The sequence below is a fragment of the Macrobrachium rosenbergii genome, chromosome 27 (genome assembly GCF_040412425.1).
Source record: "Macrobrachium rosenbergii isolate ZJJX-2024 chromosome 27, ASM4041242v1, whole genome shotgun sequence".
Classification (NCBI taxonomy): Eukaryota; Metazoa; Arthropoda; class Malacostraca; order Decapoda; family Palaemonidae; genus Macrobrachium; species Macrobrachium rosenbergii.
The window spans coordinates 21,345,841-21,360,078 of record NC_089767.1 but is presented as its reverse complement, the minus strand read 5'-3'; the positions used below and the strand labels follow the sequence as shown (position 1 = coordinate 21,360,078).

Genomic DNA, 14,238 nt, shown 5'->3' with positions numbered 1-14,238 from the left:
GAGCTGAATTGTAATTAAAAACTATTTCTTAGAATAAATATGGTTTACAGTAAATAAGGTTGATATGTTATAAATGGAACAAAATGACAAAGTCAGGGAACAAACCAGCATTGCGTTCATTTGAGGGGAAATGATTATTTTGGGGAGGAGAGATAGGGCAGGGAACAGCCGCAGCAGACGGAATTTAAACATGGCTGCCCCCATGAGGAGTTTGTTTACGGCTAGCTGCTTTAACAAATTACCTCATACAGTTTTCAGTTTTAATCAGGTAGGAATGCGCTTTCCATGCTGGAGTTTTAACAATACAAGAATGCATTTGAAGATGAAATATTGTCCACATCGACCCAGTTTTGTGCGGGACATTGATAGCTAAGGATGATGTAGCCTACCGGATAACAGGCCATCAGTGACCCATAAGTCGACAGTATTAGATTCCAGCTTAGATTAATAGTACAGTATCTTAATTAGGGTAAGATTTAACACTTCAACAAAAAGAAGTATCTGCAACCTCCCTGGTGAAGGGCTAATGCTGTCTGTTACACCCCGTGTTCTGCATCAAAGGCACTTGGCCTACGCTTGTGCTATTATAGGCAGTTTGCTTCGTTTTTCCATCTCCTATGGTAGCTGTAACTCGCTTTTTTGGCAATTTCCTTACATTTAGCCCCTCTAACGATCTTCCCTTATGCTGCCAACTTTCCGAACTATTACTTCTTAGGGCAAACGTTTCTCAGTAGGCTAGCCTATTTACACTGAATTGCTGAAAGTGGCTGTGTTTGGCGTAATACCTTAAATTCCGTGTGATTCATGTAGGCCTACTACCTGCATCCTCGTAGGTAAAAGGTAGATCAACCCAGCCCAGTTTAGTATAGCCTAGGCCACTTTACTGGTTTAAGGTTGAACAATGTTATAGCTTGTTAATCCTCTTTCTAATGAACTGAGCACTAATATTTGGTATTTGCGGTTAACAATTAAAAACGTCGTGAAATAGGCTTAGCCGATTGGTGGTTTGGTAATTTCTGACCTAACCTAACCCTCAGAGAAGAATGTAAAAACATTAGGGCCTACCAAAAGACGATATTTGTCAGATTATCTCGTCATTACTGCTCTATTTGCACTATTATCTGTATTGTTCAGCTGAAAAATTAAATGAGTAGAACTATATAGTAGCTCCGCAGCATCGACTGCCTTCTAACTTAACTATTTCTACAGTTTTTTGGTTGCTAATTATGAATTTACCTGTAATTTTTGGCGCTCGAGTGTAATTAACCAACAAGGGGTCTCCATACGCGATCTTCACAAGACAGAGCACAGGTACGTCTGTTTCGAACAGTTCATATCCCGTCTGGCAAGTGCAATGACTTGTTAATGTATGGGTACCCCCCCGGACCAGTACTAAACACAGCGAAAGGACATTCCATTTGGCCGACAACAAACAGATGCACCGTCAGTATCAGAACCCCTAAAAATGTGGAAAAAACCAGTTGAAAAGGTCAAAACAGGCATGGAGCTAATATATAGAATTACCTTTAAATTAATCAATTTTAGGCCTATCTTCTTGTGGCTGTATTAGGATATACAGTGCCGAGAATTCATATTTCTAATGGTCATGTTGGGTTCATACTGAGAAACTAGAAAGTTTTTTTCCTTGGGAGAGGAACAAAAATGAGTATAAAAAAATGATATTCAGTAACCTAAACTATCCTAACCCCTACAAAGGGTATTGCCATTTGTGCAACTTGTTGTGCACTGTTAGCATTTGCCTACTAAAGGATGTTTGCAGAGTCCCTCTGGGCCCTATCTGTATCTACTTTTTAACATTTTACTTTACTTCTGTTCCTGCTTCCTTTTTTCCAGTCTTGCTATCCAATACCTTAGACTGTTACTTCTTGGTGCTGTGGAATTTTCTCCCAGTTCCACCTTTAGATCTCTGCACTTCATTCCTATATTTTCTGGATCTTTCTAACCTTTCCAACTGCTCCAATTCCTTCTTTTCATTATCTAAAGTGCTGAATGGCCATAAATACCATAATGCTTGGCTTGCCAGCCTAAAAGTTGGTGAATTTTGACACTAATATGACAACCACTACTATGAGTGCCATGTTTAGTGCCAGCTCAATGAACATTAGAGCAAACAAAAGGCAATAAATCTGGTAACCGTATATTTGTGATGGATATTAGTATGATGTTTGTATTGAGCATACCAAGGAGATTTAAGAGCTATCTTAAAGACTCCAGTATTGAGTTGTTATCACAGTAAAATAATACCCTAAATCAGAAATCATTCAACCCAAACTAAGTTTGAATACAGTATCCTACCTGACTCGGAGCTCCAAATGGACTTTGTTTAAAAGTTATTGCTTCTCACTGGGTTACACCTTTTAACCAAGAAGTTTCAGTGGAATAGAATATCTTTTAGCTGTTCACACATGATCAAAAAGTACCTGTATAATATGCAAAACTGGAAAGAGACCTCAAGAGGCAAGAAGATTCCACCATTACACATTCATAGCCACATAGGGTAGATAACACCCAAAAGAGCAAACCTATATAGTAAATACAAAAATCAATCCGTATGTGTCATTAGTCATTTCTAAAGATTTCTGCACAGAAGGAAGTACAGTATCTAAAGATCAGGGAAAACTTATCAAAATAAATGACAATTAGTTAATCCCAGTATAGTCCATACATTTGAATAGTGGCCCTACACTAGAAACTCTGGATTTTTGTAAAAATTTAGTATCAAAATTGTTCATACACGTGGAAATATGCCCTAAAAGACATATTCCTATGGGGATACCTCCTAACCAAACCCAACCTTCCTTCACATGATGTACAATACTGTCTATCTGGCCAGGTATTCCCTAGAGGCCTGAACCCCTCACCTTATCAGGTAAATGTTTCCATAACATTGGAATTTCCAGAATTGATAAAATATTTTTTTCTGATAGTTTTTATCAGATTCTTACAAATTAGGTAAACATTTTTGTCAAAAAGACTCGGGTAACTCATTACAGCACCCTATGTATCAAATGGCTCTTGGGACTCAAATGGGAAACAGGTGGCATGTGGGGTGTAGAGTAAGTAAAAGCAATGGATTTACAGTATCCAAACCTTCCTGACTTTATCTAACTTACTCTGTGATTCTTTGTCCAAGGTTGACCCGGGTCTTCACTCCCATGGATACCAAAACCTAACCTAACCCAACTGTGAAAGCTTATTGTTCTTATTAGAATACAAACCATAGTCCCCATTTTTTTTTTATAGGAGCATTCCCTCCCCTAGCTGGAAGTGATCATTGAAGCTTGGTACCAAGGTGGTCAGTTGGTGATAAGCAGTTGAGTAGCAGGGACTGCTGATTCACTTATTGGTAATCCCCCCCCATTACTTTTTCTTTACCCCTAGTCTAGTTAAGATATCTCTGTTTTCTTTCACAGTTTTTAAGTGAGTTGAGAAGCTTGATGTTATGATATATATTATTTTAGTTTTGTGTTTGTTCAGTATACAAGTATATCAAGGTTTTTAGTTATTTTAATTTTTCTACTGATAACCATTCCATGAAACTTCAGGTTAACAGTGTTCTGAAACGTTCATGCAGTTTGTAAAGTTTGCCTTTGCAGGTTGATATTAGAAAAACAAGATGTTAGTATGTGAACTTCAATGGAGAAGTAGGTTAGATTATATCTCTGCCCTTCCTACTTTTTTTTTTTTTTTCTGGACTGTTTAGAAGTTGGGGGGCATTTGTGTAGGGGTCTCTTCCTTCAAGTTATCCTTGACTTCTGGTGAGCGTTCCTTTCTCATGGTGGTCTTCATTCTTTTCATTGGGTATGGTTGCTATTAGGAGCTGTTGGTTTATCATGAAGTTTGTGAATAACCTTCGGCAAGACCGCCAAGGGAGGTGTAGGGTAGTTTCCTCCTTGTAATAATCTCTGCTGAGGCTGTCGCTCTGTACTATGAGTTTTCATGCAGTCCACTTTTTATAGACTAACAGTTGGTTAGGAGAGGCTCTTGCATGCATCTCGTCTTTGCCTCCTAAGGGTTTGTACTCTTAACTCCAGCTCTCGTATGTACCAGTTGGTACTGTATGAGTGTGGATGTCTTTCCTTTTAAAATACCCTCCTTATTTTCATTTGCACATTATTGTCTACCTTAGATCCTGTTTTCATGCCAATTTTGGTTTGATATTCTAATGGTGTATAGCTGTTAGACCATTCATTATTTTCCTGGCTTTACTTATTTTGTAAACAAATTGGTCTTTGCAAATACAGTATGTTTCAGTAAGTAATGCTTCTTAACTTAGAATTTCTTATAATATGTTGCAAAGTTATTACTGCACTCTGGATCATAGTGTATGAAATGGCTAGTGGCTTTATAAAATATATTCTTTAATGTTTGTAGGATAATTTCTGGTCAGGTTGTCCGGACAGTCTGTTTAGGGTGTGTGGATATCTAATGATCAACCTGTTTGCCACCAGGTTGAACAACAAGCTTCCCATCTTCTGCCCCTGGTTCCCTGATTTGGGGGCTGCGGTGCAGTTGCTTTCTAACACCTGTGGGACAACATGGAGGAATATGGGTTCCATCATTCTGTTTTCTTTGGAGAATTCTGAACAGCATGTTTGTCACTTTGAATCCTCACATAACCCTGGTGGCATTATGCTGAGTGGTACGCCCATCAGTTGTCTCTCCTCGTAGATACTCTGAGAGTGCTTCCTTCATAGCCCACTCGTCTTGTACAACCTCACATTTGCAGGTACCAACAAGCAATAGACTCACTCCAGCTTCACAGGTGGAGAGTATCCAGCATTTCTTATGAAAGAAGGGCTTTTCTTGAAGAACAACGAAAGAAATGTTTGGCTATGTCTGTCCTTCATCTGCAAATGTTTAACAAGGAAAGTGGGCTATCTTTTGTAGTTGATTTCATTGATAGGGTCACTTTCCAGTCAGTACCCCTCTCCAGTGTGTAGTAGACTTCCTCGTTTTTCTTCATCAAGACAAGGGCCTGTCAATTTCTGCGATCAAAGATTATAGGCTAGCCCTCTCCCAGGTCGTCCAGTTACAGAGCACAGACCTTGTCGTCTCTCTGGAAATAGCTTGGCTGATAAGGAACTCTGAGCAGGCTTGCCCACCGAGGGGGGAAAAAACTGCTTGAATAGGACCTAACTGTAGTCCTAGAACCTGACTGCCATTTACAAGTCTCTCTCTTGGGAAGTAGATAGGGAATTGACCTTGAAAGTGGTTTTTCTTTTGGCCCTTGCATCACACTACCAGTGATTTCATTAGAACTTGTATGTGCTCCACCTACATGCCTGGCTTTTTAAGCCAACTTTCTAAACAGTCTACAGCCTGACTATACCAGTCCAGAATGACCTGCCTTTTCTAATTGGTGTTTAGAAGAGGTAATATCCACTTGGTGCCAAAATTCCCAAATTAGACTTCTTGCTGTTCAAGAGGTCTTTTTCAGTTTTGGCTGTCGAAACTTAGTCAGCTGTAACATGAGTTTTTGAAACATGGGCTTTGACTACAAGTTTCTGAAAGATGGGCTTTGACTTGGGCTCCTTTAGTGAGCTACAAAGGATGTGCCACCACAATAAGCTGTAAACCACCTTCATGGGATATCTCACTTGTTATAAAATACCTTTTCAAACATCTAACTGACCTGGTAGTTATATATATAGCTTAAGTCCCTGACGTGACGGCAGAATTTCAAAAACTCGCGGCAATCGCCGATCGGGTAGTCAGGTGGTCCACCTGTGCGCCCTCTACCCAGGTAACTGGAACCATTCTACATATTCCTCAGATCTTCCCTGCCGCCATAACGGTGACATCGTTAAATTTCTTTCGCAGCCTGTGTTTTTCAAGTTATTTGGTGAAGTACACTTTGGCTTTGGCTTTCGCCGCTTTTGGATTTTTCTTTTGGATTATTCTTAGACCTTTTAGATATTGATTGGTTTGAACCTCTGCTTGTTTTTTGGATCTCTCTTTGATTTTTCAACATGTCTGACTCTTCATCGAGTGTAAGAATGTGTGTGAGGGGATGTAAGACTAGACTTCCTAAAGCCTCATTGGATCCCCATCAAATATGTGTAAAATGTAGAGGTAAGAGTTGTGAATTGACGATAGATGTGAGGAATGTTTTGGTCTGTCTGAAAGAGAATGGTTAGACTACAACAGGTATGTGAGAAAACTTGAAAGAGACCGGCTCAGAAGAGCCAAGAGTTCTATATCTCACTCTTCAAGGGACAGTCAAGGGTTAGATATTTCATTGCCTCATTCTAACAACCCAATTGACCCTTCCGCAGTAGCGGTAATTTCTAACTCCCCTTCTAATACAGGTAATAAAGAACCAACTCTTCAGGATATGATGGCGGCCATTCAAACCCTAGAAAACGGTAGAATCCCTTGCAGAAGACAGGGAAAAATTATGGTCCGATTTTAGAGATCTAAAAGTGAAAAAGTTAGTGCAAGTGCAGTGGAGGGTGCGGCCGCTCGGTCCTGTTGCGCTCCTAGTCCTGGACCTCTTCCAAGCTCACCAACCCCTGTGAGAAGGATTGTCGAAAGACGAAGGGAGGCGAGAGGCTTTAGTTACCGAAGCGGTCGTCCTCGGCGTACCTGTTGATGCTTCCCAGGGCGCTCACCCTCGACATAGAAAAGGCGAGGTTAATTCGTGTTCTTCGTCTTCGACGATGCAGTCCCCAGACGGGCTGGCGTCTTAAATCAGAATCGAGACCTTTGAAGAGAAAAACTTCCCGATGTTGAAGGGCGTCATAGAGATACAAGTCAAGCTCAGGGTGTAGCCACTGGAGCAGTCCGAGCGTTTTCCTTCCAACTCCGAAGGCAGCTCACCCGCCAAGAATAGCGTAAACTGGCAGGTTCGATAACGACGCCTGACAGCAAAAGGTGGACGCATTACTACCCTCTGTACATGCCCCTCCCTTCCCCTCGGATTGGTATTCGTCCCCAGAACACTCTCCACAATCCTTTGAGAAAAAGTCGACAGAGAAAGTTGTGTCTTCCCGGTCTGTCCCCAGCAGCAGGGACCTCCACAATTACAATTAATTAAAGACATGCAGCAGAAACTCTCGTCCTTAGTTCAAGTCTTGCAGCCTGCAGGAAAGAAGGATACTGTTCTTCCGATTGCTGTTGGCCATCCGAAGTTAATCGGGACAGATGTCGCACGGGCGCCAGTTCTCAAGTGACTTAAAGGATCGGCAGTTCAGCGAGCAGAAAGAAGATTGGTCCTGCTCAAAAAGTTACTATCGCACGTCAACCTGAGAAGCTTTTGACAGATGTCGCACAGGCGCCAGTTCTCAAGTGACCTCAAGGTTTGGCGGGATAGTGAACGCCAGAAAGCTGGACGCCAGGACGCCCAAGAAGTTGAACAACAAGGCGCCAAGCGTCATTTGGCTGGACGAAAAGATGTTGATCTTCAGGAAGACAGGAGTCAGGACGCCAGGCGTCAGGACACCAGGCGTCAAGGAGTTCGGCGCCAGGACTCCAAGCGTCATGAAACTGGACGCCAAGAAGTTAATTTCTTAGAGGAGAGACTCCAAGACTCTAGGGCGTCTGCAGACTGGTCAACAGGACGCCGGCGTCAAGAGGTTGGGCGCCAGGGCGTCAGGCGTCATGAGACTGAATATCAAGAGGCTAGTCATTTAGAAGGTGAACTCCAAGGCGCTGGCGTCAAGAGATTGAGCTACATGGCGCCAGGCGTCAAGAATTTGGGCGCCGGACGTCAAGCGTCATGATACTGTACCACGGGAAGTTAATCTTTTGGAAGATAACCCACAAGACATCAGGCCTCAAGAAACTGCGTCAATATACTCTAACAGGACGCCAGGGCCAAGCGTCAAGATGGCATACATGAAACTGAATTCCATTATACAAGGGAGGACTTTACCGACCCGATAACAGAACAACAGTTGGATGACGTGGAAGACGATCTTCCTCACTCACTAGACAATCCGGTGGATGACATATCGGACGAGGAAGAGCAAAAGACCAACTTCCCTCTTCGGACTTAAAGAAATTAATGAAAGTTTTCACGGAACTTTTTCCTGATAACTTCATTCCAGCCTCTCCTCGTTCTCCTCCATCAGAATTCACTTTAAGAAAGACGTCTTCAACGAACTTCTTTATGAAAATGGTTATGTCTCGCTCATCCAAACGGGCTTTAAAATTGATGGAAGAGTGGATGAATACTAAGAGAGATCTGGGCCGGACGGTATTCTCCTTTCCCCCAGCCAAGCTAGCTTCTAGATCTAGCGTGTGGTACGAAACTGGAGAATCTCTTGGCATAGGAGTTCCCTCTTCTTCCCAGGGGGATTTCTCAAGACTAGTAGAGGCTTCCCGCCGCACAGCTATGATGAAGTCAAAGGTGTTTTGGTCCGCTTCTGAAATGGACCATCTTCTCAAAGGAATCTTTAGGGCCTTTGAGGTTTTTAATTTCCTTGACTGGACCCTGGGAGCCTTGGGTAAGAAGATGGAAGCCAGCAAGAATGCAGACACAGAGGACCTGGTGCACATAATGGCTTGCATGGATAAGGCTCTCAGAGATGGTGCCAACGAGCTGGCGGCGCTTTTTTCTGCAGGGATCTTAAAGAAAAGGGCACATCTTTGCTCTTTTCTGTCTGCTGGAGTAACCACTACTCAAAAATCAGAACTCCTTTATGCTCCTCGTTCTGTTCACCTGTTTCCTCAAGAGCTAGTAAAAGAAGTCACAGCGGCCTTATCACAAAAAGCTACGCAGGACTTGATTCTGAAATCAGCTAAAAAGTAATGCCAACGAGCCTTCTGGCACGAAAGAATAGGGGAGAAGCTCTTGTCTCTCAGCCCTTTCGTTTCAAATCCCTCAGTAGAGGGAACTCAAGATCTGCTGGGAGAAGATCAACGAAAAGAGGTTACAGACAAGGAAGACACAGAGTCTGATGGGAGTCTCCTTCAGACAGCGGTAGGAGCCAGACTGAACAATTTCTGGCAAGTGTGGGAAAGGAGAGGATCGGATCCTTGGTCCATCCAGTTGATCAAAGAGGGTTACAAGATCCTTTCCTCAGGAAACCCCTCTGGCATCAAGACCGATAGACCTTTCGGCCAAATACAAGAAGAAAAGAAAAGGCGGAGGCTCTGCAACAACAAATTTCTCTTCTGTTGCAAAAGAAAGCCATAGAAAGAGTTCAAGACGTGGATTCCCAGGATTTTACAATCGCTTATTCCTGGTTCCCAAGAACTCGGGGATGGAGACCAGTGTTGGGCGTGAGTGCTCTCAACGTTTTTATTCAAAAGACAAAGTTCACAATGGAGACTACGAAGTCTGTCCTAGCAGCGGTCAGACAGAACGACTGGATGGTATCATTGGATCTGCAGGATGCTTATTTCCACATCCCTATCCACCCAAGCTCCAAGAAATATCTGAGATTCGTCCACGAGGAAGAAGTGTTCCAATTTCGAGCTCTTTGTTTCGCCTAAGCACCGCTCCTCAAGTTTTCACGAGATTGATGAACAATGTAGCAGGAATGTTGCTGAGAGGCATCAGAATCTCCTTATACCTAGACGACTGGCTTCTCAGAGCCCCTTCCCACACACGCTGCCTGAAGGATCTTCAGACGACAGTCCAGTTATCAGAAGAACTGGGCCTACTTATAAACAAGAAAAATCACAACTGATCCCATCCCAAGAGATTCTATACCTTGGGATGAGGATTCAGAGTCAGACTTTTCGGGCTTTTCCGTCGTTGTCAAGAATGGAACAAGCCTTAGAAAAGATTCAGAGCTTCTTAGGGAGGAAGACTTGCTCGGTAAGGGAATGGATGAGTCTGCTAGGGACCCTTTCCTCTCAAGAGCAGTTTGTCTCCTTTGGGAGACTGAATCTTCGCCCGTTACAGTTCCATCTCAATCGGAACTGGGACAAGGGAAAAGAATTGAGACGAAGTGTATCCCCATCTCGAGTCCCGTGAGACAATATCTAAAATGGTGGAACGACCCCATCAAGCTACAAGAGGCCTTTCCTAAAACAGAGGAACCCAGACCTAGTGTTGTTCTCCGGCGCATCGGACTCAGGATGGGGAGCGACTCTGGGAATCAATGAAGTTTCAGGCTCTTGGACCAAACAGCAAGAGTCTTGGCATATCAATCAGAAGGAACTAACAGCGATCCTTCTAGCTCTCAAAGAATACGAACAGGTAGTAAAGAACAAAGTGGTGCAGGTCAACTCCGACAACACAACAGCGCTGGCCTACATCAGCAAACAAGGGGGCACTCACTCCAAATCTCTATACGAGACAACAAGAAAGCTTCTTCTCTGGGCGAAGGCAAAGAATGTGAGACTACTAACCCGCTTTATTCAAGGGCAGAAAAATGTAAGAGCAGACATGCTGAGCAGGAAGAATCAAGTCCTGTCCACAGAATGGATGCTACATCAGGACGTCTGCAAGAGCATGTGGCTGATTTGGGGGCGACCGTGCATAGATCTTTTTGCCACAGCATGGACGAAAAGGATAGAAACTTATTGTTCCCCGTCCGGATCCAGAGGCTGCTTACATAGACGCGTTTCTCATGGACTGGTCAAACTTGGACGTTTACGCATTCCCACCTTTCAAAATTATCCACAAAGTAATACAGAAGTTCGTGTCGCACGAGGGTACCAGAATGACTCTAGTCGCTCCCTACTGGCCAACAAGAGATTGGTTCACAGAGGTACTGGAATGGATAGTAGACACTCCGAGAGAACTTCCGCTAAGAGTAGATCTACTCAAACAACCCCACTTGGAAAGGTATCACCAAAACCTCCAAGCGCTACACATGACTGCCTTCAGACTATCGAAAAACTCGCAAGAGCTAGAGGCTTCCGAAAGGAGGCAGCTAGCGCGATCGCAAGAGCAAGGAGGTCTTCCACCATTAAGGTATACCAATCCAAGTGGGAAATTTTTAGAGGATGGTGTAGAAACAACTCTGTATCCTCTACCAGTACCTCTGTGACTTAGGTAGCAGACTTCCTTCTTCATCTTAGGAATAACCTTAAATTTTCAACTTCAACCATTAAAGGTTATAGAAGTATGTTAGCATCGGTCTTTAGACACAGAAACTTAGACCTTTCTAACAATAAGGACCTCCAAGACCTTCTCAGATCCTTCGATACATCTAAGGAGAGGGTACAAGAATCACCGGCTTGGAACCTAGATGTGGTCCTAAGGTTCCTCACGAGTGATAGATTCGAACCTTTACAAAAGGCATCCTTAAAAGATCTCACTATGAAAACGCTTTTTCTAGTCAGTTTAGCTGCTGCAAAACGAGTAAGTGAAATTCATGCCTTTAACAAAGCTATAGGTTTTAGACAAGGCAAAGCAGTTTGCTCACTTCGACTAGATTTTCTGGCAAAAAATGAACGTCCATCTCAACCTTGGCCCAAAGCATTGAGATTCCTAACCTGACGGATGTCACAGGTGAGAGAAATAGAAAGAACTCTGTGTCCAGTAAGAGCTCTAAAATATTATCTAGAAAAGACAAAAGATTTCTGGGGATTCAGAAGGGCTTTGGTGCTCTGTCAAAAAAACCCTCTGTACAAATGTCTAAGAATGCTCTGTCCTTTTTTATCAGACAATTAATAAAAGATGCTCATGTGGGATGTAGGGAATCAGAACACAATATTCTAAAAGTTAAAGCACACGAGGTCAGAGCGGTAGCAACCTCTGTGACTTTTAAACAAAATAGGTCCCTCCAGAGTATCTTGGATCTGACCTTCTGGAGGAGCAAGTCTGTTTTTTGCCTCACATTACCTTAAACAAGTTCAGACTGTTTATGAAGACTGTTACACGCTGGGTCCTTTTGTAGCTGCAAATTCAGTAGTGAGAAAAATAGCTACCCCTACAGTCCCATAACCCAATACCCTTTTTCTTTTATCCCTTGGAACTAAGATGTTGTTTTTGGTTGTTTGCGAAGTCTGGACGCAGTCTTCCGCAATCATTAGCAGACGTTTTTTTTTTAAATAATATCATTTACTTCAGTTCTCTTAGTCAGGTGGTCATTTGTTCCTTGGTAGCGCCCGGAATAAGGGTATTAAAAGGAGGTCTAGTCACATAGAGGTTATACACCGGTTGACAGCCCCTAGAGATTTTTCAGCCCCCTGGGTGGATCGCTGGATCTCTTAAGGAATGCAGACATAATGAGGCAGGAAAACAATGAAGTCAGCTTCCTTAACAGGTAGGAACCTTTAGTTGGTTTTGCAAAGTTTTAGTATTTCAATTCCAACGATGTTGGCTGTCTCTGACCCTCCACCAAAGGTGTCAATCAGCTATATATATAACTACCAGGTCAGTTAGATGTTTGAAAATGTTATTTTCATAATAAAATAAATTTTTGAACATACTTACCTGGTAGTTATATATAATTAAATTCCCTCCCTCCTCCCCTCTAGAGACTAGGGGCATGGAAGATCTGAGGAATATGTAGAATGGTTCCAGTTACCTGGGTAGAGGGCGCACAGGTGGACCACCTGACTACCCGATCGGCGATTGCCGCGAGTTTTTGAAATTCTGCCGTCACGTCAGGGACTTAAGCTATATATATAACTACCAGGTAAGTATGTTCAAAAATTTATTTTATTATGAAAATAACATTTCAGGTCTAACATATCAGTCCATAGAGTGAGCTTCCTTAAAGGGTTTATCTATCGAGGCTACTTTTTTGGTATTAGTGTGTGTTGCATGCCCTTTCCAGCTGAGTTACTCTCATTAAAAATTGCACAGTAATGGACTTTCACACTTAGCCAGTATTTTTGCCAGTGTGCGCCTTCACACCTTTTACATGCTCCCACTTTTTTTGTTTCATCATTGCCAGCACAGCTAATGAATAAGGAAGATCTGCTCTTGTGTCCATAGAGAGCTGTGAGGATTTTTCTTTGGAAGACCAAAGATTTTAGATGATAAGACTGATGACCGTTTTTAAGCCACTGACATGCAAGGCAAACCATACTTAGGGCATGCCAGTACACCTCTTAGTTTCCGGAAAACATGTTAAAGTCAGGGGTCATGAAAACAGGTCGGTATCTACATTACTTAGTTTTCGGAAAACATGTTAAAGTCAGGGGTCATGAAAACAGGTTGGTATCTACATCACTGGCCTTTAAAGTTAACATGAAACTGGACATTATTAGTTATACCTCCTGAAAATCTCCCAATACTCTAACTTTTAACTATAATCCTTAGCTCAGAACTTGGTATTTGCTTCTGTGCTGCATAGATGAGGTGAGTATATGTTTTTCTTTACAAGTGCAGTTTTGAGGAGTTTTGACTAGTACAAATCATTGTCAGACTGTCAAGGGACCTGCCAGTTTCCTGTCTAAAAAGTTGTGGAGCACTAATCTAATTAAAAAATCCCTAACCTTGCATGGTAGGATGGACAAGAATCATCTTAGTTGATTAGTATAAAAAAAAGGCAAAGGCAAATGTTTGCCTTTTTTATGGAACAAGTAGCACTTTTAAGGTAATATGCATTTTGCCTAGTAGTACAGACCTTGGGTCTTTATCATAATCCTGCCTCAAACAACCCTGCATTATCCCTGGTGCTTAAGGAAAAGGGAGGGACCATTAATAGGCAAGTGGACAGCCCTCCAGCTCTCACCTACCTACCTACCTCCAGTTAACTACCTAGTTAGCAAGCTTCAGCATCTGGTTCCAGACAGCACCAGGAATATTCCAAAATAAAATAATTCAGGTGTGCATTTATAGTAAAACTGAAAACTTCGTTAAGTTTGTCTAGAAATTACTGTGTAGTTTTGAACTTTATGAGAATTCTTTGTTCTTAAAGTGAATGTTTAATCTTTTTCAGTCTTCAATATGTGGGATCCACACATCCAGTGCTCTGGATAAATATGCCAATTGGAAGATGGTGAAAGAAGTTAGAAATCGTAAAATAGTAAAAGAATTTGCTTTTGAAAGACTGAACATCAATGCCATAAGAAAAGCTAATAAGATTATGCCTCCAGAGATTGTTGTAAGTAAAATTCAATTTTTTTTATGGTATATTTAGTAATTTTCCAGGATTTCCTTGAAACAACTTGAATAATAGATATTCATACAGAGACATTACCTCATATTTTACTTTTGCTTATTGCTCACAGTATGTTGGTTAATAGAAATGGAGTTATTTGCAAGAGATGTGTTATTTCTTCTCAATTAATCACTGCTTAGTTTGGCCCACTGCACATGCCTGATGGCATTGGTGCTCTCTTATTTTCTAACTTTTTTGT

At 42.1% G+C, this 14,238-nt stretch overlaps 1 protein-coding gene across 4 annotated transcripts in view; it reads left to right on the top strand.

The window, feature by feature from the left end:
- Positions 1–117: 117 nt before the first annotated feature.
- mRpS14 (mitochondrial ribosomal protein S14) overlaps positions 118–14,238 on the top strand; it is a 96,241-nt gene continuing 82,120 nt past the window's right edge. For 2 of the 4 annotated variants that reach the window (XM_067129073.1, XM_067129071.1), the window contains exons 1-2: positions 118–268; positions 13,818–13,982. In XM_067129073.1, the coding sequence (XP_066985174.1) occupies positions 131–268; positions 13,818–13,982 (303 nt within the window). In that variant the 5' untranslated portion in view covers positions 118–130. Of the gene's footprint in view, positions 269–332; positions 470–13,817; positions 13,983–14,238 lie in introns of those variants that run through there. The other 2 variants (XM_067129075.1, XM_067129074.1) reach the window with 1 other exon arrangement.